Source organism: Lemur catta, chromosome 1 (assembly GCF_020740605.2).
Source record: "Lemur catta isolate mLemCat1 chromosome 1, mLemCat1.pri, whole genome shotgun sequence".
Lineage (NCBI taxonomy): Eukaryota > Metazoa > Chordata > Mammalia > Primates > Lemuridae > Lemur > Lemur catta.
In genome coordinates, this window is record NC_059128.1 from 274,687,277 (window position 1) to 274,711,970 (window position 24,694).

General features: G+C 36.5%; 1 protein-coding gene across 2 annotated transcripts in view; it reads right to left on the reverse strand.

Annotated features, from left to right (window-relative positions):
• SYNJ1 (synaptojanin 1) overlaps window positions 1-24,694 on the reverse strand; it is an 82,980-nt gene that overhangs the window by 4,414 nt on the left and 53,872 nt on the right. The window contains exons 19-28 of one of the 2 annotated variants that reach the window (XM_045540555.1): window positions 24,140-24,257; window positions 23,824-24,039; window positions 20,783-20,861; window positions 17,612-17,774; window positions 13,913-14,122; window positions 12,673-12,816; window positions 8,792-8,830; window positions 8,586-8,656; window positions 6,535-6,643; window positions 6,067-6,284 (exon numbers count right to left, since the gene is read on the reverse strand). In XM_045540555.1, coding sequence (XP_045396511.1) covers window positions 6,067-6,284; window positions 6,535-6,643; window positions 8,586-8,656; window positions 8,792-8,830; window positions 12,673-12,816; window positions 13,913-14,122; window positions 17,612-17,774; window positions 20,783-20,861; window positions 23,824-24,039; window positions 24,140-24,257 — 1,367 coding nt within the window. The remainder of the gene's footprint in view (window positions 1-6,066; window positions 6,285-6,534; window positions 6,644-8,585; window positions 8,657-8,791; window positions 8,831-12,672; window positions 12,817-13,912; window positions 14,123-17,611; window positions 17,775-20,782; window positions 20,862-23,823; window positions 24,040-24,139; window positions 24,258-24,694) is intronic. The other variant, XM_045540556.1, reaches the window with a different exon arrangement.

Here is a 24,694-nt window from a genome sequence, read left to right on the forward strand (position 1 = left end):
AACAACTGCTTAAAAGCAGGGGGGAGGGGGGGCAGTTTGTCACATTTTCTCTTATGTTAATTCTAAAACCACAAAGAACTTGTGCCAAGAGTGGTGCCCAGTCCTTTCTGGGTGACAGAGTTGGCCAAGAACTGTTATCAGTAAGAGTGCTCAGAATTACTTCATGGCCAGGAAAAGTTTCAGCTGTTGCCCTAAATCTCTTGGGTCGCTAGTTCACAAAAAAGCTGGGTGGAGTGAACCACAGTTATAGGATTTGATCCTGGCCTCCTCAGCAAATTAGCTCATCAGGCATTTCATTATTAATTTTCAAAACACATCTATATAACTCTTAAAACCAGGGTAAATGACTTGGACATGTATGCCAGCTTTAAAGATAAGAATATAAATCGTCAGGGTTGGCTAAGACAAGGAAGAAAAAATTTCAGTTCAAAACTTGCAATGTAACAAAATGGAGCACTACCCAAAATGAATTTAAATAATCGTTAAAGCAAAATAACTATACTTTCATGAAATATACTAGGGAAAAAAGAGCAGTAGTCCCAATAAAATGTAATTGCATATTATGAAACATGAACTTAGTGCTTAAGAATAGGGAAAGCTGTAAGAAAAGAAAGATTAAAAAATAAGAAAGAAAAAATAGGGAAAGCTGTTCACTTGTAAAAGGAAATGGTATGACTAAGTTCATTAGTGAATAACTTTCAAGTATCTGTTTTATTCCATTATCCCAGAACATACTTTATAATTGATTGAACAAGTATTTTTCTTCAAAATTAATATGAAGAATTTTATATAAATTTGCATAAAATTAAAGGGTAAACATGTCACAGACTCTAAACTGTATTCTAAATGTATTAAAACAGACCTATATATGAAAATACACTTGAGAGGAAAATTTATATAGATATTATAAAATTACAATTAACAGCCAGGCACCATGGCTCACGCCTGCAATCCCAGCACTTTGGGAGGCTAAGGTGGGAGAATCACCTGAGGCCAGGAGGTCAAGACCAGCTTGGGCAAAAGAGTGAGACCCTCATCTCTACAAAAAATAATTTAAAAATTTAGCCAGGCACAGAGGTGCACGCCTATAGTCCCAGTTATTTGGGAGGCTGGGGCAGAAGGTTCACTTGATCCCAGGAGTTCCAGGCTAAACTCAGCCATGATCACGCCACTGCATGCCTGTCTGGGTGACCCGAGCGAGACCCTGTCTCTTAAAAAAAAAAAAAATTATAATTAATTCTATATTATCAATAGTCTTTGGATTATTTATGAATAATAGAAAATGGAAATATTTGATTGGGTCTGGGACCAAATTCTCCTATGGCAGATAAAACAGTCCACAATAAACACATTATATAGGAAAGGAGAATTTTATGTTCTGCACAGCTTAGAATAGTAGGGCACCTGTCAAGTAAATGCTAAACATTTAAATATCTTTATGTTCATGTGTAAGAAAAATTTTTATTTCAAAATAAGTTAATGTGATAGAAGCATCATCATTTTTCCCAATCAGACTTGAAATTACAATGAGAGCCACATCACCATTTATTACATTAGAATTGATTTCTAATCTAAGCAGGATTTGTGATGACAACATTAAAATTGGTGGTATTTTCACAGAGAAAGGTGTTGGAAGGACCTTTAAATAATCTTGTTATAATATTAATTTTCATCTTTCTAAATCATCAATTCTTCCTTACCAAAAAGAATCCTGCTACTAAAACTATTTAAAAAAATATTTCCCAAAAGAAAACTAAAAAAACCCTGAATTTTGTGTTTATGTAATTATGCCATTATTAAAACCAAGAACCAATTTGGTTTTGCCAAATAGGCTTTCATATTACCTAAAGCTTACCTTTTTAAGTTATACTTTTTAGTTTTGTTAATTTTCATAAAAAATGAAGCAAAGTATGGTAAAGCATTAGCAAGAACAACTAAAATGGTTCCTAAAATCCAAAATACTAATAAGAAAAAGAAAAAGCAATTTTATGGTATAATAGAATTTATTAATGTGGATATGTGGTTTTAAAAATGGGTGAGACTTTAGATGTATGAAGCTTTTGCTTCATACATCTAATATGCTAAGACAGATGAAAAGCACATGTAAGATTGATAAATAATCAGATACCTGTTACCCTGATGGTTGCTCCTGCTTTGAGAAAGGAAACACAGACATCAAAGGAAAGAGTTAGGAGGACAATCCGAGATCAACCAGCAACCCTAACAATTCAGTCAACAAAATACTTTTAGTTCTACGTTACATATAGAATCCAAGAACAGCAATACTTCCAGGTTGTAGCTTAAGTTCAAAAGACAATTCCAATTCCTTTTATAGTTCTGTTGAATTAAGGTCCAAACTTAAATTTTGTCTTTGACTACTACTGAGTTCAAAGTTTTGTTATTCCAAAAATCACATTCCAAATAGGTTTTTGGAGTTCTGAAATATTTTAAGCAGCCTATTACAGACTGAATGTGTGTGTCCTCCTCAAAAATTCCTACGTTAAAGCTTAGCTAAGTCCCAGTGTTATGGTATTTGGAGGGGGGGCCATTAGGAGGCAATTAGGGTCAGATGAGGTCATGAGGGTGGGGCCACCATGATGGTATTAGTGCCTTTAGGAGAAGAGACGCCAGGGAATGTGCACGGGGGTGCATACGTGCACTCCCTCCAGGCACAGGCACTGAGGAATGACCATACGAGCACACAGTGAGAAGGTGGCTGTAAGCAAGCCAGGAAGAGAGCCCTCACCAGAACTCAACCATGCTGGCACCCTGATCTCGGACTTCCAGCCTCCAGAACTATAAGAAAATAAATTTCTGCTGTTTAAGCCACTCAGTCTGTGGTATTTTGTATGGCATCCCAAGCAGTCTAAGACATAGTCTTAGGATAGCCTATGGATGTAATTATTAGAAAAAATGTATAAAGTGGTACTACTTTGCAAAAGTACAACCAAATTAGTGTTTAACAAAATGGTCAGGATCCAGGCTTGTTCTGTATTACTCAAATTTTTTGAAGGATGATACTATCATTAATTCACCTCATAATTTATTAGTTGGAAGATACAACAAGGTAAGAAACTGGATCTTAATTTTATTCTTTAAAAATGAAATCATAATCTTTCTATAATATAGCAGTATTTTTAAAATCTAGCATTCTCAAGAAACAGTTTTGAGGAGAATCTTCCCCAGTCCTAAAGCTTACTTTATTTGTAAATAGCAAAACTAATTTTGACAAGTTAGAGAAACACTATCCTTAAATATATTAAGCACTTTAGAGTTTCCTTGAATTAAGTGAACACTGTCTTGATGCTCTCAAAGTCATGTGCATCAACTCTGGCACTGGATAAGAGAGTAGGAACAGGTTTATACTTAGATGTCCAGGGCTTTTGTACCCTCCAGTAAATGGATCTAGAATGCTGAGATTTTCTACCTGGTCTCTTCCCTCACCATCAACTTTCATGTCAATACGATGGCTGTGAGTTCTCTTACTTTACTTCCTGTTGGATTTCCCTACTTCTGGTTCTTAGCTGATAACCAGATGACTAAGATGCTGGAAGTCAGACAGATAAGTCAGGCATTTTTCTACTTTGTAAAGGATATATGATATGATATACAATCGTTCAAATTAAAGTAATCTTTTCTACATAGAATTATAAAGAATATTTAAATAATAAAAAGTAAAACTCAGTCATGTATGTTTTTATGTTTTAAATGCCTTGTAGATTCGGGACAGGATTAATAAAGACTTTTAAAAATGACTAAATGTTCAATTCTATTTCATGTCATTACCAAAATATCAAATTTGTCATATTTAAAAATCTCACCCTAGTCAGGTTTGAAAATCTTGTATATTTTTCAACTTGTAGCTACTTCAGAGAATTTAAAATTCATTATTTTCTGAATAGGTATTAATTCTTATGGTTTAAAAGTCAAAAGGTACAAAAAGGTAAAAAGCTTCCTCCTCTCCTCCCTCCCTGCCCCCCAGGGCTGTGCATTCCCTGGAGGAAACTGTAACCACTTTGTGATCTTTCACAAAGACAGTCTACACATAAACAAGACCCCCTCCCTCCAAAAAGGAAAAGTGTGTCTGAGTATACAATGTTCAGTGGAGTCTGATATCAATGACTCAGGCAAAAAGAAATTTTAGAATTTAAAACAAACACCTTTGTCTTTTTGATGAACTATGACAAGATTTAAGAACACAATCTACCAGCCCACACACAGAGCACATGCTGTCGGCCAGCAAATCACTGTACTCATTTCAATGAAAAACAGAAATCAAAACAACTGAAAATCATCTCAGACAATGCTGTTTGGCAATCATTGGCATATTCATGCTGCAATACTGTTTGTCATAAGATGACTTTATAATAACTGCAATCTTACTTAATAACAGTTTGCTCTTCCTAAAGTTTTTCAGAGAATCTACCTTCATGTTGATCTAAGGATACTTAAACCATTATAGGTTTTTATGAATTATGATATACATCTAGTATAAAATGGATGCCCTAAAATAGTAATAGAAACCTCGAAGTGGCTAGTTTGAAAGTTTTCTGTCCCTCCAATTACATTTAAAAAAATAAAATATACTACAAGAAAATGAGAAGAAAAATCCATGACTCACTAAAAGCAGACTGGCAGAGAGAAAAGGATAGTGGATATTTATTCTCGAAAAATTTCTACCACTATAAAATATCTTAATCATCCTCAATTTTCTGAACTGAAAAAATGTAGAATACTTTTGGTATTAATCAGCTTAAGAGAACATTAATCAGCTTTTACGAATGCGACAAATAATTTAATGAGTGCTGACTGCTAACAATATTCAGATTGTATTAAGAGTCATATTTACTTAAATATTTGTTTTCACCATGTAGAAACATAAAGAAACTGTTAAATTCTGTCAACTAGCTGGACATACCCACATATCTATAAAAATAAATGCAAATTATTACTTAATAAGTACGCTTAAGGGACATTGCCAATATGTAGTACTTTAGATCTTTCCAAAGTTTAAAATCAGACTTTTAAAAACTTCACACATTTCTTTGGCTTTGATGGCATTTTCAAGTTAAGACTTTATATATGGCTAGACAACAAAAAATGTACTTACTAAATATAAATTTCATTTTCATTTTAACAATTTTCCTGAAATGTACATAATAAAAATAAAACAGCTCCAAATAAAAATAAAACAAATTTAACATACACGATCAATCCTCTATTAAAATAACTTCGTATATATATATATGTATATATACACCAGAAATCTTTCCAATTTGAGATAATAGAGCCTCCATGAAAGTATGACTTCAGTAAACCCAGGCAATGGCACTGTTTTCTGTGAGACACTAATGAGGTGACTTATTATTCTGCTGAGTTTTACTATGGTGAGTGAGCTTACTGCTATAAGCCCAAATCATCTAAACCTATCCAATGATGACTACAACTGTTCGAAATACGTAAGGAACCCCAGTGCCAGCTCCAATGCAGAAAAGAACCACTGCCTGCATCAACAGGAACTACAGGATTATTCTGTTTATTGGAAAATAACCACAATGCCAATGGTCCAGGGACTGATCTGATCTGCCTCTCTCCAGGAAGTGAAAGCCAAAACTAATTTATTACTGTGAGTGATATAAAAAATAAATTATTATTGTTCATCTTAATTTATTAACTACCCAAAGTAGGTTATGTATATAATACAAAAAAAAAGTCACAAACTTTTAACATTAACATGAGAAAATGGCCTGGGACTTGAAAATGACCTAAAGAACCTAGTCCAGGATCACTCTCTGAGAATTTCTGATCTAAGCAACAGGTTTTAAAAAAAAAATCCCAAACCCTCAAATAGTTACTAATAGCATGCATTTGTTATGCGACTAGTTTGAGATGTCAAATGAGACTCATCTGTTGAAGTCATATCTCAATATGCTATTAATATCAAAAGAAAAAAAGAAAATTAAAGCTCACATTTATTTCTTATAACCGCTAATAATTAAAATAAGTATGTTCAAAGACTACACCATATGCATCAAAGATAATATTTTGTGTAATAGTGAGACTTACTTGCGGCTGTGATGGAGCTTCTGAAGGCAAGCTATGGGATGACCTGCTCCGAGGTGGCGGCTGGGGTGGGGCTTCCAAATTTGGCTGCGGGCCAGACTGAGGCACAGGTGCTGCCACCGGGACAAGAGGCTCCTGCAACCTTTGAGCAGGTGCGGGCAGAGAAGACTGCGGAGGAAAAGCAGCCTGAGGCTTCAGTGGTTCAGGAAGGAAAGCTGAGCCTAAAAAACAATGATGTCAGATGTTAGGTGTATTCTAGAAATCCATGTTTTTTCCTTCTTTAGTGAAATGTTAGGAAAATATTCTAGTTGGCTTTTCCCCCACCAAGTAGACTAATTTCTTGTGGAATAAAGAAGGAAGGATGGCCCTATTTGAATATGTCATGGAAGTGGGAGATGACAGAAGGGAAAAGAAAAAATGAAGGAACAATATAGAACAAAACTGGAGCGGTATTTCTGGTACAGTGCCTACCTTTGGCTGCTTCTGAGGGCTTGCTTTGGCTTTCAGGAGTCAGTCTTCCAGCAGCCGCTCGCGCATGGCTCTGAGGGGCACTGATAACTCCAGCACGGGGCGGAATTGTCTAGAAACAGGAAACATACTCGAGACATTTCCTTATTTTCAACAGATAAGATTCTGTGAGGATATTTGTTTTTGCATCTCATTTACTCTTCTCTAGTATTATTACCCATCCTATCATTTTAATTGCTCTCTACTTATAGCCATATAGTGATAAATTTTAAAACCTTTTTTGACTATTCACTGTGTACCAGGCACTATGTCAACTAAGTACTGTGTGGGCAATTTCATTTCATCTTCAAAATATCCCTCAGAGGTAGGTATTATTTTATCATCCCTACTTCAAATTAAGATGAAGAAACATATACAACTTGTCCAAGGCCCTACAGTTAGAAAATAGAGCCAAGATCCAAACTCACATCTGACTAACTACAGGGCTAGGGTTCTTAACCATGTGCCATGTTGTCTTCACGGAAGGGGCTGGGACGATTTTAAAGCACACGAGGAGAGGGAGAGATATATACCTGAGCAACTTCAGAAAATCTACACCCTGAGATAGATTAATTAATTAATTAGAGATGGGGGTGTCACTATGTTATCGGGGCTGGACTTGAACTCCTGGGCTCAAGCAATGCCTTCACCTCAGCCTCCCAAGTAGTTGGGACTACCGGCATGTGCCACTGTACCCAGCTAGATTTTTTTTTTAAACATAGAAGTAAAACTTTGGAACACCTAACTCAGTATTCCAAATTAAATACACTGAAAGGCACATTGGTGAAAAATATTTTTTCTACTTTCATGTTTGCTGAAGGCTCTAAGCCCCCACTATTTATTTTAAGCAAAAGTTAATATACACTTTTAACCTCACAAAAATCCCGACTTCCTTTCCTATCCTTACAGTACTAAACAGAATAAAGTTCTTGCGGGAAGTGTGATAGTGAAGTTAGCAAATGGCAATTTTGCCTTTTTTGAAAAAAGGACAATGGGTAATAGACATCTTTAGGTATATTCTACAGCCATTTTAATTTGGAAAGTAATATTACATATGGAAAAGTACACTCAGATTGTTAAGCAGACAGCTACAACAGAAAAGACAAACAATTTCTATCTTTATCAGAAGTAGTTTCTTAAATTGTCACAGCCTTAGGTAGAGTAACAGCTCCCAGTTCCTCACTCTTCAGATACGGGTCTGTCAGCACTTCAGGCTCTAATGGACTAGCCTAAGTCACTGATTACTGGTTTCCATTTCCTCTTTCTCTCTCTTTTTTGGTTACCTGTTATAGCCCAGAGAAAATTTTCATTTGGATAAATAATGAAAAAATTATGTGTATAAGAGAACATCTGATAAACATACAGAAAACCACAGATTCATAAGGTAGGGAAAAACCCTGCAACACCACCTGCTTGCCTATTTTTAATACTGTTAGAACCAGTTTTAGTATACTGACTCTATCATAATATTTTTTTCTGAAATCTCACTGAAATCCTTCTTATTGAGGGATGACTATATATCCTCATTAATTACTCAAATAGTATGATAAAAAGCTGCCCAAATACATCACTTCCTCATATGAGAGACTCTAAAATATTTATTTCATGACCATAATTATTTTAAGTAAATCACTTTTATTCAAATAAGGAAATCTGTTTAGTTATTTTCAAAGAGTATGATGAGTGTGATGCGCACTGTCTGGGGAATGGACACGCTTGAAGCTCTGACTCAGGGGGATGGGTGGGACATGGGCAATATATATAACCTGAACTTTTGTACCCCCATGATAAGCTGAAATAAAAAAATAAAAAATACATAAAAAATTAAAAAAATAATAATAATGTTAGAGTTGAAAGGTACCTTAGAGACCATCAAGTGTAATTCCCTCATTTCAGAGTTGAGGAAATCGAGGTCTTGAAGAGTCACATGATCTCTCCAAGGTAACAAAAGTAACTAGTAGCAAATTGGGATCTAGAACTGATACCCCTTGGCTTCCAGGCTAGGTTTTACTTACTGGTCTGGCCGCAGTGTATCCAGCAGGACCTGGGCCTGCAAGTCCTGCCTGAGGTGAAGGCTGATTGCGTCCTACAACAAAGACATCACATCATATATTTAAGTTAAAAAAAAAAAGTGAAAAGAATCAAGAAACCATGTACTTATGTCCCAAGTGTTTCATGGTCCAGTTTTAGGAGTAAAGTAGCTACATTTAAGTCTTTTTACCTATATTATCTTTCCGTGTTGTTCCAGGGCTTTTGGGTGCTTTGAAGCAGGAAGGAAAAAAAAATTAGTCATAAGTAAACAATAAAGCAATATCGCATAACATCGGTTGGCTGTTCTGCTTCATTACTAGTAGAAATGGGGGCATGAGATGGTAACAAAACAAAGTGTTTTGCTTTGGATCATGATGAAGGGTGTTATCAGTACTGAATGAAATACTCCAAAAGAGAGAAAAATTAGAATACTTAGCCCTTTATAAGAGACAAGTGTCTGATACCTCACTTATGGGGCTACTTTTAAGGTAATATTCCCCACAGAGCTCTGTCTCTCATGAACCTTGAAAACATATAGTCAGCCGTATGAATGGTCACAAGATGCAGCACTGCTGCTCCTCAGAGCCTGGCAGACAATGGCTCCTTAGCGACAGGATTTATCATTTATCAAGTTACGTAAGAGGCTCCTAACAGCGCTGTTTTAGGACTTCACGCTGTGGATATCATTGCAGATAAATGATGAGATCCTTTGGATTCCAATAACAAAATCCTATGATTAAGATAGAAGACAGGCATATCTTATTACTAAAGACCTGTCTTATGGAAGACTGTTAAAATACCATTCAAACTCATTAGAGAGACAGCTAAAGGACGAAATGAAATAAATCACTCTTGGGGCCAAAAGGAGTAGGAGGGACTATCAAGGCATCATCTTAGATCTATTCTCCTTTTTGGAAAGAAATTCAAGTATAATTGTTACATGAAATACACTGGCCTTTTAATAACTATAACCTTAACAAACGGCCTGTAGTCTTAATGTTCCTTTAAGCAAATCTAGCTCAGTACCCATTTACATAAAAACAGCTATGTTATTTGAAATGATTCACAAAATTCTGTATTCTTGGATTTGAATTAATAGTTTAATTATAATTACTAATTTTGGAAACTTCAGATTAGTAAATATATTTCTAAATATCTGACTTATTCTGAAAAGAATTTTGAAGGTATTCTTCTTAAATGGTTATTTCACAACCTAAGCTTATATAAAATACATATGAAACAGTACAAACAACATAAGAATCTCAGAGAAATTAAATGGATATCCATTAGAAACTATACACTACAGAGAATGAAAAGAAAAAAAATACAAAGTATACGTTAAGGACGCAGAGGAGAAGTTTACAGTTGGACTAAAAAGAGACTTAGTATGCCTTTAAACACAGGGGGAGAGCTGACATTGAGAAATAAAATGAGGGAACCATTTCTAAAATGCAAAAGTCTTGTTACCTTCCATCTCTCTCCTAGCCACCCCAGGACTGGGAGGGGCTCCACCACCTTTTTAGAGAAAGAACAGAAGCTATATATTGTGCAGAGCCCACAGCACAGAATGAAAGGCAGACACACATGATAATTTCTGCATTAAACTTACTTTTGCAAAGGCTCTTTTATTGCTTTAAATTTCTTCAAAGATATCAATACAAAACAAAGTGACTTTAGATGCCTAGCCCAAAGCTGAGTCCCTCCTTTCCTCAAACAGAAGAGTAAAAACAGGATGACAGTTTCCTTTTTATAGGAAATAAATTACTAGCAGTAGGGAATTTTTAAATATGTTTAATGAAGGCCTTTGCTTTATAATCATCTCATTCCTTATATCTAGAGCAAATAAAAACTCCAATATTTGTCAGAAGGAAAAACTCATAAATGAAGTTTCAATTTCATTTTAAATTTTTATAAGACTACATTGGTATCCTAGAAATTAAGTTTTTGATGCGTTACTTTAAAAAAAACTCTAAAAGTACTATAATGACTTTCCCCAAGATTACTGCCTTAAAGGAATTATTGGTTAAGGGATAAAATACCTACAAAAGAATTATGAAGAGAAATCATTTTTTAAATTAAAATATTTCTAATTAAGTCACTGGGTCGCTAATAAGAGAGAACTTTTCACAAATTCATTTTAAAATTTATTTTTTACAGGTTGTTTTCCTAATTAAAGCAGAAGATAAATAGAAACTATCATGAAAATAAAAGGACTTTAAAATGGGAAACATTAATGTTTTCTGTAAGTCAATGAAAAAATTATCACCTAGCAGTATTTTGCATAAGTTGTAATGCTCAAATAATTTAGTTATCCTTATTGTACAAAGTCATTAAAATCCACACATCAGCAAAGTCAGTCTATAATAAGACCTGAATTGGTCAGCAATGTCAGTTAGAATAGACCAACTACACATGTACAGTGGGCCTTAGTAATATTAAAACTGGATTTGCAAAAGCTCTTCTGAGGAACTGAAAACCCACCTTATCCTTTCTTGAGAATTAGATCAATAAATGTGTCAAATATAGAACTCCAATTGACCTGACTTTTCATATAAGCCAAACAAACTACACTTCAAAGAAAAAGTGATCTGTTGTGAATAGTTTCCTTATCAAAAAAAAAGAAAATCGTATAGTTCTTACATAAACAGATGAAGCATGAATTTTATGACAAGTTATAATAAATGCAAAATGAAAGATATATTTCAGATAATTATTATAACTCTAAATTGCATTCCTAGGAAACTGCTAATCCACAAGCTTTTCCACTAGAAAAGGAGGGTACTAGACCATCACTAATCTTGGGAAATGTTCTGAAGTCACCTGAATCCCTTTTGAAATTAGTATGACTTTTGAGAATTAAATCTTTGTAACCAAATTGACTATGGTTATCAAAAAAATTCTATCAGACCTGATCAGTAGTTCAACTATATTTACCTGGGAAATGGAAGTCCACATTAGTTCTATTCACAAATAAAACTAAGCTCAAATCTTTCACTTAACAAGAATATAGACACCAGCCTGAGTGAGACCCCGTCTCTACTAAAAATAGAAATAAATTATCTGGACAACTAAAAATATATATAGAAAAAATTAGCCAGGCTTGGTGGCGCATGCCTGTAGTCCCAGCTACTCGGGAGGCTGAGGCAGTAGGATCGCTTGAGCCCAGGAGTGTGAGGTTGCTGTGAGCTAGGCTGACGCCACGGCACTCACTCTAGCTCGGGCAACAAAGTGAGACTCTGTCCCAAAAAAAATATATATATATATAACAGAAGTTTTAGAGCTATTTTTAACTTGGAGTATATATGTCATTCATTTTGACTTTTATCAAACAAACCTAAAATGTCTGTCAGTTGTAGGGCTCAAACTCCAAAACATTAATGAACCAAGATTCATACATGATAACAAATGTAAATAGTTACCTCCAAATTCTTTTCTAGCAGGTGCAGGACTCCTAGCCCCTTATAGTTCATAAGAAAATATGCAGCAGAAAGGAAAGGACAGTAAATAAAGAATTGAAATTCCAGTCAAGGTTTTATTAACACCATAGTATCCATTATGTCAAATATTGTGCAGGAATTACATATTAGTATCTAGGTACTATTAAAAAGCTATTATTCAATACATATAATAATTAAAGCAACAACACTACATTTAATTAAAAAGAACAAATATAAAACTCTATATTATAAATTTTATAGAAATTAGTAAATTTTAATGATTTTATGCTTATAAATCGAGAAATGAGGATTTTAGGAAAAAAAATTAACCCTAGTTTTACCTAAGAACAGTTTATATGTCTAGCTACATGAAACTAGCAAAAACAAAACAAACATCTTTGGTATGCTGGCTGAGAAGGCAACTATGAAACATGTTAGAGAAATCTACCCGGCAAACAGTCTACCTGGTCTGTCAAGCCTACCACGGTCTTTAGGAAAAACCTGAGAAGTAGCAACAATGAGAGAAAAGCAATAAAATCTAGAAGCTAGAGACTGGAAAACATGCAAAACATTTTAAAGTAGAGTGGAAGAGAATTTTAAATATAGCAGACATGAAAATAAGATAGTCTGTCACCTGAAGGTGGCGGAGGCCTCTGCGGGGGAGCAGGACGCGTGGGAGGAGCAACCGGACGGGGAGGTGGGGGTCGCTTGGGCTCCAGGGGCTGGGCAGGATCTTTCTGCTGCAGTGGGGCTGCTGGCTGAGTGTCAACAGGAGAACCTAGAACAGCACATTAGGTAAGGTCAGGTTCCAAATGGCTGCTGGCAGAAAGTAATGGTACTTCACACACACACACACACGCATATATATACATCTGTTCTATTTTACTAATTTTTAAAATTTGTACAATAGTGTAAAGAAAGGGCACATATTTTCAGTATGAATGACAAAAATAGTCTATCACTAAGCTACCCTCTGGTACTATGGCAGCAAACATGCTACCACCACGCTGACTTCTCACCTAGGCCCCAGGTGCTGAAAGCTGATTTACTAAGTGGCCCTATCAAGAAGGCACAAAGTATTGTTTAAGTCTTTTGTAGTCTGCTGGCCAGCAGAGAGAAGAAAAAGAAAAGCCCGAATAGTTATGGGGTCCTTTTTTTTTCGAGACAGAGTCTCATTCTGTCACTCAGGCTGGAGTACTGTGGCATCATCATAGCTCACTATAACCTCAAATTCCTGGGCTCAAGCGATCCTCCTGCTTCAACCTCCCCAGTAGCTGGCACTACAGGTGAGTGACACTGCACCTGGCTAATTGTTCTATTTTTAGTAGAGATAGGGTCTTGCTCTTGCTCAGGCTGGTCTCAAACTCCTGAACTCAACCAACCCTCCCACTTAGGCCTCCCAGAGTGCTAGGATTACAGGTGTGAGCTACTGCGCCCAGCCAAATTATGGGTTCCTACCGTAACAATAGAAAATTATTAATGATAAGACTTGGACAAACCTAATCACATAGAAAAAGGATTAAGAACAATTTTCATCTACTAACCAGGATGACGAGTTTCCATTGAGAGCTTTTGTATGCATATTAAAACAGGGTATACTTTAGCACATGGGTATAAAAATTAAACAACAATGGCTCTCCAAAATCAAACACATTGGCTAGAGCTGCAGTCCCCAATCCCTGGGCTGCAGCCCGGTACTGGTCCGTGGCTGTTAGGAACCAGGCTGTGCATCACTGCCTGAACTCCACCCACCCATCCCCACTCCCCCGCCCCATGGGAAAACTGGCTTCCATGAAACTGGTCCCAGGTGCCAAAAATGTTGAGGACCACTGGGCTAGAGGTAGTCTTACAAAACTTAAAAAAAAAATACACACTCTGTGCACTGGGAGGCCCAGGAGTTCTTGATGGTGCTCGGCTTGGTCTGACAGGAAGGGAAGGTACAGGAACCTCTGACATTGTAGGTGACTGGCAGGGACTGGTCCGGGGTGAAGAGCTCGGGGAAGTGCCAAGGCCAGAACTTGAAGATGGCTGGAGATGCTGAGGAAGAAGTTCCTCCACTTCTGCACTATAGTCATCAACATCACCTAAGGAAAAGCAAGGTTATCAAAGATACCACCATTTTAATTTGCTTAGAGATTCTTTTTCACCTTAGGTTTTAAAAGGTTAAAATACACAAAATAAACATGTCAATGTTATGGCATTGCAAATGCATGTGGATTAACCATATTAGGCATATATAATATAAAGATATCTATTATTTCAGAGTAACAGGATGCCAGGACACTAACCGCGTGGAGCTGGGGTGGCTCAGTGGGCTTTTCATATTCCTCTGAGCAGCTATTGTAGAGTTGGCTCAAAAGTTTTCTGCTGTCCCTCCAAACCTGTCCACTGTGCTCTGTGGAACTGCCCTGCTCCCCTGCCCAACCCAAGTCCGGTGCAAGAGTCAACAAGCTCTCAGGCAGCCACAAGCCTTCCCCAGAAGTCTCCTCCCTGGCACAACCCCTACCCCACAAAGACCCTCTTTTGCTTTAACTGAACACCGGTTCTCCCAAGGTCTCCTTATGTCCACTTCCGTCAGGATTGGAAAGTGGGTCAGGATACATCTTGCAACCTAATTCCAATTCCAGGACATTAATCTTCCAACCCTTAACAGAAAGTCCTATTGCTTTGAGGCTATGCCATCAGGAATTTATGTAACAGCCTCCACCCCCACTTGCTACAGTAATCTCCAACCTCCATTCTTCCGTCTCTTGAACCTGTTCATTGAGGACTAAGCAGAGAGCAGGATGGTAAGTGGGGCCCTATCATCTTTCTGCATGTCATCAAAGTCCGTGTGGACAACCCGTCTGACAACCTAAATGCCTTGGTCTCTTTCTTACTGACATTTACCTCCACTCCTAACACAACAGACACAACCCTCTGAACTACACCACCTTGAAATAAACTCAACCCTACATCCTGACCACAGTCTCCCAGCCTTTCAGTTCTCTCCCTCAGTCATTCTTCTTCCTGTGACTTCATCAGGACCCAGGGCTTGAATCCTCTAATTCTCACCCTCATCCATTCTGCTTTCTTCTGTGTCTAGCTTCAGATTCTACAGTTCTTCACTTTGACATTCCTCTAACCCACTCTTCTTCTGTCCTACCAGCTTGACCAAACCCCAGCCTTGCCTGATTCCATTGTCTACTCTTTCCATGGCTGCACTTGGGCTGCTGAGTGCTGCAGCCAAAGAAGTCCATCTGGACACAGTCCAGATGATAGCAGTCACACAGAATGTGTGCTTCTCTGTCTCTTCTGGGCTCCCGAAGCTGCCTGGAAACTCCATGAAATTTCAGGTTGGCTCTCCCCCTCACCCCTTCTCCTCAGGAGCTTCATCTCAAAGCTTCTCAACTTTCCTGAAACTGTATATTGCCTCTCTCTTGCAGATAACTTCAACACTTAACCTTCACAGAGAAAAGAGGTGTCTTATGAAGGGAACACCCACTTCAACACCCTGCCCCAAGCTCAAGTCTCATCACGTGGCTGGCACTCAGGTATTTGCGGATGATGAATGTGTCCTACCCACCCCGGTTTTCTCAGTGACCTTGCTCTAATTCGGCCCTGCACTTCCCCAATATTGTCAGCCCTTTCCCCTCTACCAGCACTTTTCCATCAGCACTAAGCACTCTCAAGCCTCTCCCATTTAAAAACAACCATCCCTGGATCCCCTATCTCCCTGGAACAATTTCCTTCTCTTCTCTCTTTGCCCCCAATCTCAGCCAAACTTCCTTAAAGAGCTGTCTACAGACACCCTCTCCACTTCTTCACCTTCTGTCCATACCAGTTTGCCACCATCTGGCTTCATCACACCACTGACATTATTCTCATGAATGTCACTAACAGCTTCCCTCCCTGTTACTTTATCAGGAGGACAAGTTTCTGTCCTCATTTCTCCTCATCTCTCTGTGCTACAAGACACCACTGTCTACTCTCCCTTCCTTGTTCCACTTCCTTCCATTGATTTTTAAGCACAAAATGGCTCTGTAACATTTCTTATTGTTTCTTCTCATATTCCCTTTATGGATGGCCATCTTCTCTCTAGCTTTAAATTCTGTTTCTACACATCTGATCCCAGGACTCTGTGTTTCTCCATATTCCATTCATTCTCTCCTATCTCTACGTGACCCTACTGGCCAAAGAAATAAAATGTCCATGGCTTTATTGGCCATCAGAGCTTCCTGTGAGTCCAAAGCTCTTTCCTGAGCACCAGACCCACATACTCAACAGCTGACACTGACTGGACTGACTCCAAAGACATCTCAAATTCAACATGTTCAAAATTAAATTCATCTTTCACTGCACACCTACTCTTTTCCCTGCATTTTTTCCTTCATTTACTCCCTCACAAACATGCTTGCCTCATCAGTTTAGATCCTCTTTCTCCCCCTGGGGCCTGTGGACATACCTTCTCCTGGGACCACTCTTCTCTACGCTCCTTAATCCAATTCCACAAGTCATTGGATTCTCAACTTAAATTTCAATTCCTCTGGGAAACTTTGCCCAACTTCCCAAATCCAGGTTAGGCAACTGTCTCATGAGCAACCACAGCACCATTCATTGTCACATTTATGTCACTTTATTATAATTGCCTGCTTAATTGTGTGTAACACCCAATAAACTGTGAGTTGTAGGAGGGCAAGGACCACAGCGATTGAATTTCCAGCACCTAGCATATACCTGGCACATAAATATGTGTGGACTAAGTAAACAAATGAACAGAGAATGTGAAAACTGGAGATAATCTTGAAAGATGTTTAACTCTTGAATGTGATATCTAGGTGGACAGGGTATCACAATATGATATATTATCATTTTATAAACTAAGGCACGCATTTTTATTTTATTTATTTATTTATTTTTAGAGTTGGGGGTCTCGCTCTTGCTCAGGCTGGTCTCGAACTCCTGAGCTCAAGCAATCCTCCTGCCTCAGCCTTCCAGAGTGCTAGGATTACAGGTGTGCACCACCACACCCGGCCCTAAGGTATGCATTTTAATGAAAAATATTCTAGGATAATACAGCTTATTGTATTAAAAATGCATTTTTTAACTATGTTTAAGGAAATCATTATATCCCAATTAAATGGTTACATTTATATGGATGGCTTCAGTTTCAAATGTATGTGTTCCTAGCCACTTTGAGTCTTTTTTAATTATGTTGAAACATACCCTCTTTTGTAATAATTATGTTAAACATATTTCTGTTGTCAGAATACCCACTTGGAACTTTTACTTTTTTACCTCAACTTTAAATATTGTGACTAAAGCATTCACCAAAAATACCAATTTGGGCTATTATCACACAAAAATATAAACCAATATCTGTAAAACCCTTAATATTTAATGGCAGGATGGTAAATACATTTAAAGCCTAAGTGCAAGCAAAACAAACATAAAACAATGCAAAATAAATTCTAACTAATGCTGCTATGTGTGTCCCAAGAAGAAGAAGAAAGATAAACTTGTATACTAAGACTTCGCAGATGGGAAGAAAATCTATCTAGAACTACAAAAGTAAATGTGTTCAACAAACAAACCTTCCATATCAAAATCCGCTGTGACCTCCGCATCTTCACCAAGTAGGGTAGAGCTCGTTGAGGATGGTAATGCAATGCTAATTTTCTCTAAACTCATTTCTTCTTCCAAATTTTTGATCCAGTCTGGACTTTTTAAAGCAATAGTTATAGTCCGATTCAATAACTAATTGAGTAAAAAAGATATAAAATAAAAATTCATTAACATGAAAATTAACCATTTTGGAATAAAGAGGCTGCCTTAGTTATACTATGCAATGGTAGAGACAGTTAATTTAATTAGACTCAATTCAACAGAATTCTTTCACACATATTAAATTTTTAACTAGTTTAAAGGTTGTTTCCAGTTCTCTGTTTAAAAGCCAGTGGTGCTAAATAAACATCTTCTTCTCTAGGCTTCAAGATTCAAGTTTCTTTTGCTACAGAGTATCTTTTCCTGGCTATGTGTAAATTCACAGATAATTCTGCTACATAATTTTATGTTTCCTTTGATTTTGATCCAGAGTTTAAGTAATTGTTTTTACACCAAACAATTACAGAAGAGACAGTAGAAAAATCTTTAAAATACGTTTCCTGTTCATTTGGTCTTTCCTAATTTGGCATATGGAGATGCTGTATTGTCAGCTGCTATATGCTAACCTGTACAGTTTTAGCATTTCAAATGCCAGAATACTGAGAGAACTGAAGACCATTTTAAATCTTTAACAAAGTTAATCATTCTAAAAACAGAATGACTGCTACCTGTGAAACTGGCACTCTGCCTTTCCTATAAATTTGAGTGGCTTTTAGACTACAGTATAATCTAAAACAACCAACACATTAAAATGGAGTTATACCACGTCCTGTCAATGTGTTTTTTGAAAATACTTTTAAAAAACTTGCTGATAACTGTAAGACTCCACAGTTAAGGATAAATAATGTACTAGAAAGAATTTCTCATTTAAAACCCATATACACATAACAAACGTGCTTTCTAAATTGTAAGCTCTCTTCCATATAGTTTCAACTTCCTCTGTTTGAAGAGTTTCTTGACGTGAACAAGATGTGAACATTTTTGGTAACTGCAAATAAGCTGTGCACCTGTGACTAATATGCTGTGCTGACAGTTGGCACCTTTGTGGGTACTGATCTTCCTTGGCTCCAAGTATTACAGATATTAGAATTTCTAGAAGGCAGAATGATGGAGAGACTGAAAGCTGCTGACCTGAATGGCACAGCTGTGTTTAATAGTCACTTAGCATCCACACTGAGCTTTGAAGTAAGAGTCCTAAGAACTCATAATCCTCTACTTGCTTATTAGATCTAAGCATTAAAATCACTTCAATTTCAGAACTTACCAACATGCTTTAGAGGTTATATACTACTTTTTATTTTTATATTACTTTTTAAAGTCAATAAGTTCTTTTATATTTACCAAAGAATACTAACAAGCATTCTTAAGCCTCGATCACCATCATGGCCATTTAAAATGTAATTCCTTAGAAATAATCACTTGGTAGAGATCAGGGCCAAATGAAAAGAAAGAAATTTAGATGACAGAAAAGAAAATACTCAAGAAGGTACACAGGGGTTCCCTGGAATGCTGGTTTTAATAATCAAAATTTGGAAGCAATCTAGATGTCTACTAATAGGAATCTGCTTAAATAAATTTATATATTTATCCACGTAATGAAATTTATGCAGCCATTAAAAATGACATATTTGTTTATATGGAAAGATGTCCATGACATAGACTCAAGTAGAGAGGTAGTGAGAAAACAGCATTTATAACATGGTCTCATTTGTGTTTGTACATGTATCTGTGTATACATATATACCATTTGTGTTAATATGTGTGTGTATATACACATATATAAAATCCCATTTGTATTAATACAGGCATACACTTATATGAAGGTTAAGAGAAATTATTTCATAGCTGTAGGATTATGAGTAGTCATTATTTTTTATACTTTTCCGTATTTCTTGATAAATGATTTTGCATGAGCAAATTAGTATTACATTCAGGAAAACAAACAAAACCCTACAAAATCTATTTCAAAAGCAATATATGCATAGAAATTTATTTCTCCAAGGAAGCTGAAGTAATGCAACAGAAGAGGAAGCTCAGGAAAATCTTTACAGAGTTGCCCATTGTTCGAGGAATTTGGCCTGGATTGTAGTCCATCCTTTGTACTGACTATATACTTAGAAATTTAGGACTTGTCTGAAAGAATTCAGAAAAAATGACAGACGCAGCACTACAGAGAAGTAAAACTATTCTAGGCTATCGATATAAATTTCCCCCATCAGTAACATTTCAAAGCATAGGTTAGGAATATCTCCATTAATTAAAAATTTCTAAAATGCCTCAATGGGATGGATTTGTTATTTTTGGCTATCCTTGTAAAAGATAACTGGGTACCATAACCCAAAACAAACAAAAAAAAATTCCTGGGAATAATGAGCATGTTCCTCCTTTGTTTTCTTGCAAATAAAGCATTTTCTTCATCTGATAGAAATCTTTTCTACTATACAGATGAGCCAGAATATCTATCCCCAATTAAAAATTTAAAACTTTTTACAACATAAAATATGATAAGAATCATATTAGGTGATAAACATGTTTTCTTATTGGTCTACATCAATGGTTAATATCTCAGGCTTAGTGTGGTGGCTCACACCTAAATCCTAGCACTCTGGGAGGTCAAGGCGAAAGATCACTTGAGCTCAGAAGCGTAAGACCAGCCTGAGCAAGAGTGAGACCGTGTCTCTACAAAAAATAGAAAAATTAGATGGGCATGGTGGCGTGTGTCTGTAGTTCCAGCTACTCAGGAGGCGGACACAGGATTGCTTGAGCCCAGCAGTTTGAGGTTGCAGTGAGCTATGATGACGCCACTGCACACTAGCTGGACTGTCTCCAGAAATAAAATAAAATTGAATTAAATTAAAATAAGAATTAAAATTTTAAAAAATGGTTAATATCGCTAGGGAAGGACCAAAATAACCCTATGGTAGTCAGAGACCTAGTCTAAATAAAAAATATTAAATAATTCCTCAAGCATACCATAAGATCTTTTACCCTCCTTAACTGAAAATACATTTAGATAATCTTGTTGCATGTCTATAAAAATACTGTGTAATTGTCACACATTTAATTTCAGAAGGGTTTAGAGCCAACAAATGCTACCTTACCTCTTTACCATTTAGGCTCAGAACATTCAAGGCAGAGCTTCCCTCCAAAAATGTGACCCACATTTTATCTTCTACAAATCTTTAAGAAAAACAATAAAAAACTGTAATTAATGTCTTAGATATAACTTGCCCAATGATTACTGATTAACAAGGTCCTACAGAGGCCTGGAAGAAAAAAAGCCAAAGAAGGAGAGCAGTAGGGCTGCTGGTGACCTGGAGAGGGCAGTCTTCCCCTAAAAGCATTCAAATCCCATAGCAGATACTATGCTAAAGGAATAGCCAAAAGAAATGGGCCTGAAAACTACCATTTGTGATCCTTACTATAATCCAATCCAATCCTTTCATTGACAAGAAAAAAAGAGCCAGAGGTTAAGTGACTTGTTCAAAGGGATCCCACAAGGAGAATAAGTTACAGGGCTAGGATTCAAGTTTTCTGACCTCATAGTCCAGCACTTATATATTTTTACTGTCTCAATGACTTCCCTCTAGAAAATTACTTGTTATCAAGAAAGGTGACAGCGAGTAGTCAGTGAAAAAAAAAAAAAAAAATTTAGGTTGTGATCCTTGTCTTTAGTCATTGACAAGACATTTACTCTCTAGAGACTTCAATGGTTTTGCTATAATTCTAAATTTATACTTATGAAATAAAAAATCCTCAAAAGGATAAAAATAAAAAGGACATTATAAGTAGTTCTAAAGTGGATGGTCACTGATATGTAACAAGGTTATCAATGCAAAAAAGAACCAATTATAACATTATCAGTCTTATTTATAGAAACAATTTTGCAAATTGAACTATTCCCAACTGTATAAAACAAGTTCAGAAATCCATGCAGATTTTCCAAAGATCAGAGAGGGGCAAACATGTACACACGTACATACACACACATTCTTTCTCTAACTAGGACTCAAAAGTACAAATTATGGATATTAAGAGGAAAAGGCCAAAAACAAAAGTACATTACCCCTATTGAAATCAGGGGTCTGGAACAGATTTCTACAATCACTCAAACATGACCAATGTAACTGATTCAGTTTCTTTGGCATAAAGTTATTAAACTGCAGGATGCTATCATTTGAAATACACAGGGACATCATTGTCACCTAACTACCATGAAGGTATCTTTTTCCAAATTGTTAGCAATGGGGAATATTCCTCCACCAAAAGTTATAATCACCACTGTAAAGCTGCACCTATGCTGTGCCAGTCCCACCTCCCCAACCCCAAACATTCTTTGTTCTTTGATAGTGGTACCAAAGCATTTATGGTCTCAGAGCAGGGCTAATCTCTTGGTCTTTATCCTCAACTAGCAATGTACCCCTTATACATTTCTAACTTTAACAAGGGATCCTGGTTCTTACATCCATGGATTTATATAGGTCCTTTTGGAAGCTATATTTCCTTCCTGCTTTCATTCACTAGGGTAAAGGCGTCTAGACTTTTCCCTCAATGTAAATATCTATATGCATCTAAATTTATCCCATCCACATTTCCAAGGAACCTCTTTTTAAATATACAGGGGTTTACGGGCTTCAGTCACTCCTTAATGGCTGTCTTAGTCTAGACCCAAAGGTAATAATCAGTGTTATCTCACAGCTTAACAGTAGTGCCCCCCTTGTTGACTTTCAGTGTCTGCTTCTTTTCCAACTTGGTTGTCTTGGGGTGTAACAACCAGAATATTCCAGGTGTGGAGACACCTCATGGTTTTATAATATTAGGGTAATGCCTTATTTTCTTACCAATATTTTTTCCTAATGATGACAAGCATTTGGGAGAAAGCTTTTGGCGTCAATTTGACACCAAGTTCTTAGAGACTGGGTTATAAAGACAGATCTTTTTCCAGTATTAGAGTTTCCATCCCTATACAGTTTGGATTCTAGCTCACTGCAATATTTTGCATTTGCTCATGAAGACATTCATCTGCTACTTTGCTGCCCACTCACACAGTCCACATGATGCTTTGGGTGGTCTGGCATTTCTGTACTTGGCAAAGCTTACTGTCATCTGTAAACCTGGAGATCTCACTATGTACTTCCTACAGCCTTAAGATTTTGTAAATCGTTTGTTTTGTTTCATTTTAAAGCTTTGGGGTATATCTTTGTCAAAAGATTTGAGGGAAGTCTAAATACAATTTCTTTTCCATTTGCTCATTTACACTCTGAAAGGACTTGAAGTGTCTTAGGCATGATTTTCACTCTACAGAAGCCACATCATCTTAATTCTGTGGACTATGCTGTTTAGGATGTGGGGAAGCCATTACACATGTGCTGATCCTCCCAAACAGACTGCAAGCAGGAGTTACATCTTCGACGTCTTCTCTGCTCTTCCATAGCACCTAATATAGAAATTTGCCCAGGAAGTATCTATAAAACATAGCTAAATAACCAGATGACCAGCACTGAAAGGAATTTAATAGTATCTCTTTCCCTATGGAATTCAAACACACACACACACACACACACACACACACACACACATACCATTCAATCTCTCAACATTGCTGTACACGTGGAGAGAACATTTTTAAAATAAGGTAAGAGGGTTTTGGTTCTGCAAAAGGCAGATGGTTAAGTCAATGAGAGAAATCAAGACTGGAATGAATGTCTCCTGACTACTCATCACATCTCTGTTGGTTAGAAATTAAACATACTTAAAATTACTTAAAACATGAAATTTCTTAATCCGAGGGGGTAAAAGTCACTCTACTTTACTTCTGATCTCCCCTTAAAAAAATAATAGCAATCACAGCTTTATTCTGTTATAGGGATTTGCTATATGTTCTATCATTTAGGAATCTTGAGAGGTCATAGCTAAGCTTGCACGTATTTTTGTCTTTAATTGCTCATAAAAAGTTTCATTCTTCATTTAAACTTTATAAGCAGAGAATTCAGTTTCAAAACCTATTGAGTAATACATACAGTAAGAGTTTTCTTTAGTTTGGGACTAAATACTATTCAAACACTAAATAAGGTGATTTCTAATACAGAAACTATTATTTATGAATCATGACCTTCTTTTAGATAATAAATATTTTACTCACCTTATGAGTATAACTTCACCAAAATTTGCAAACTGTTGCAGGAGCTCATCAATCAAGGCATCATCAAAAAAATTGTTTTCTGGTAAAGAACTTTTGATTGAGACCAATACTGTGCCATCTGGTGGACCCTGAACTGCAATTACTTCTTTATAAATGTTTTGCCTCTCTTCAGCTTCAACTTCAAATATATCTATATCAATTAGGGCAACGACAGGCCTTAAGGCATAAAGGAAGACAGATGTATTAGAAAGGTTTTAAAATGGGTGTATTTCAAACAAATTTCAAGCACCCTTAGAAATACTGAGATTGTTTAAACCTATGGTCAGAAGTCTTCAGCTCAGCTCTTCCATAGTGCAGCAAGGTGCCAGGAGTCCATGTGTAAAGGATTTTGCTTTCATCTTGAAAACTAGCATTTAGAAGATCCAGATCTTCAGCTGCAGTCAGAAGAAAACAAAACACAAGAGAAGCCATATGAGCATGACAGGCCATGTGGAGCAAAGAGGTACCTCCTTTCCTTTCATGAGCTTCAGTGGTCTGAACCTGGAATGCCAGATACATTTGTTAATAGGCAGGAAGTCTAGCCACCTTTAAATTAGAAAGGTTTTTGGTAAAGTTGCCATTTTTATTCTTTACTTAGTAAAAATGAAGATGTGGCTTTATTTCTAAGATTAAAGGCCTGTGACCAAACAGTGCTTCCTAAATAATGCAATAGATAAGCGGCAGTTCAAAATATATGTAAACCACTTTAGTTATTTAAGTTAAAAACCTGAATTAACATTCAATTGAAAATTTCACAAAAATATTTCCTTGATTCCATTTATATGAAATTATATGAAAATAGACTGAAAAAATTAAATAAATTATAAACAGA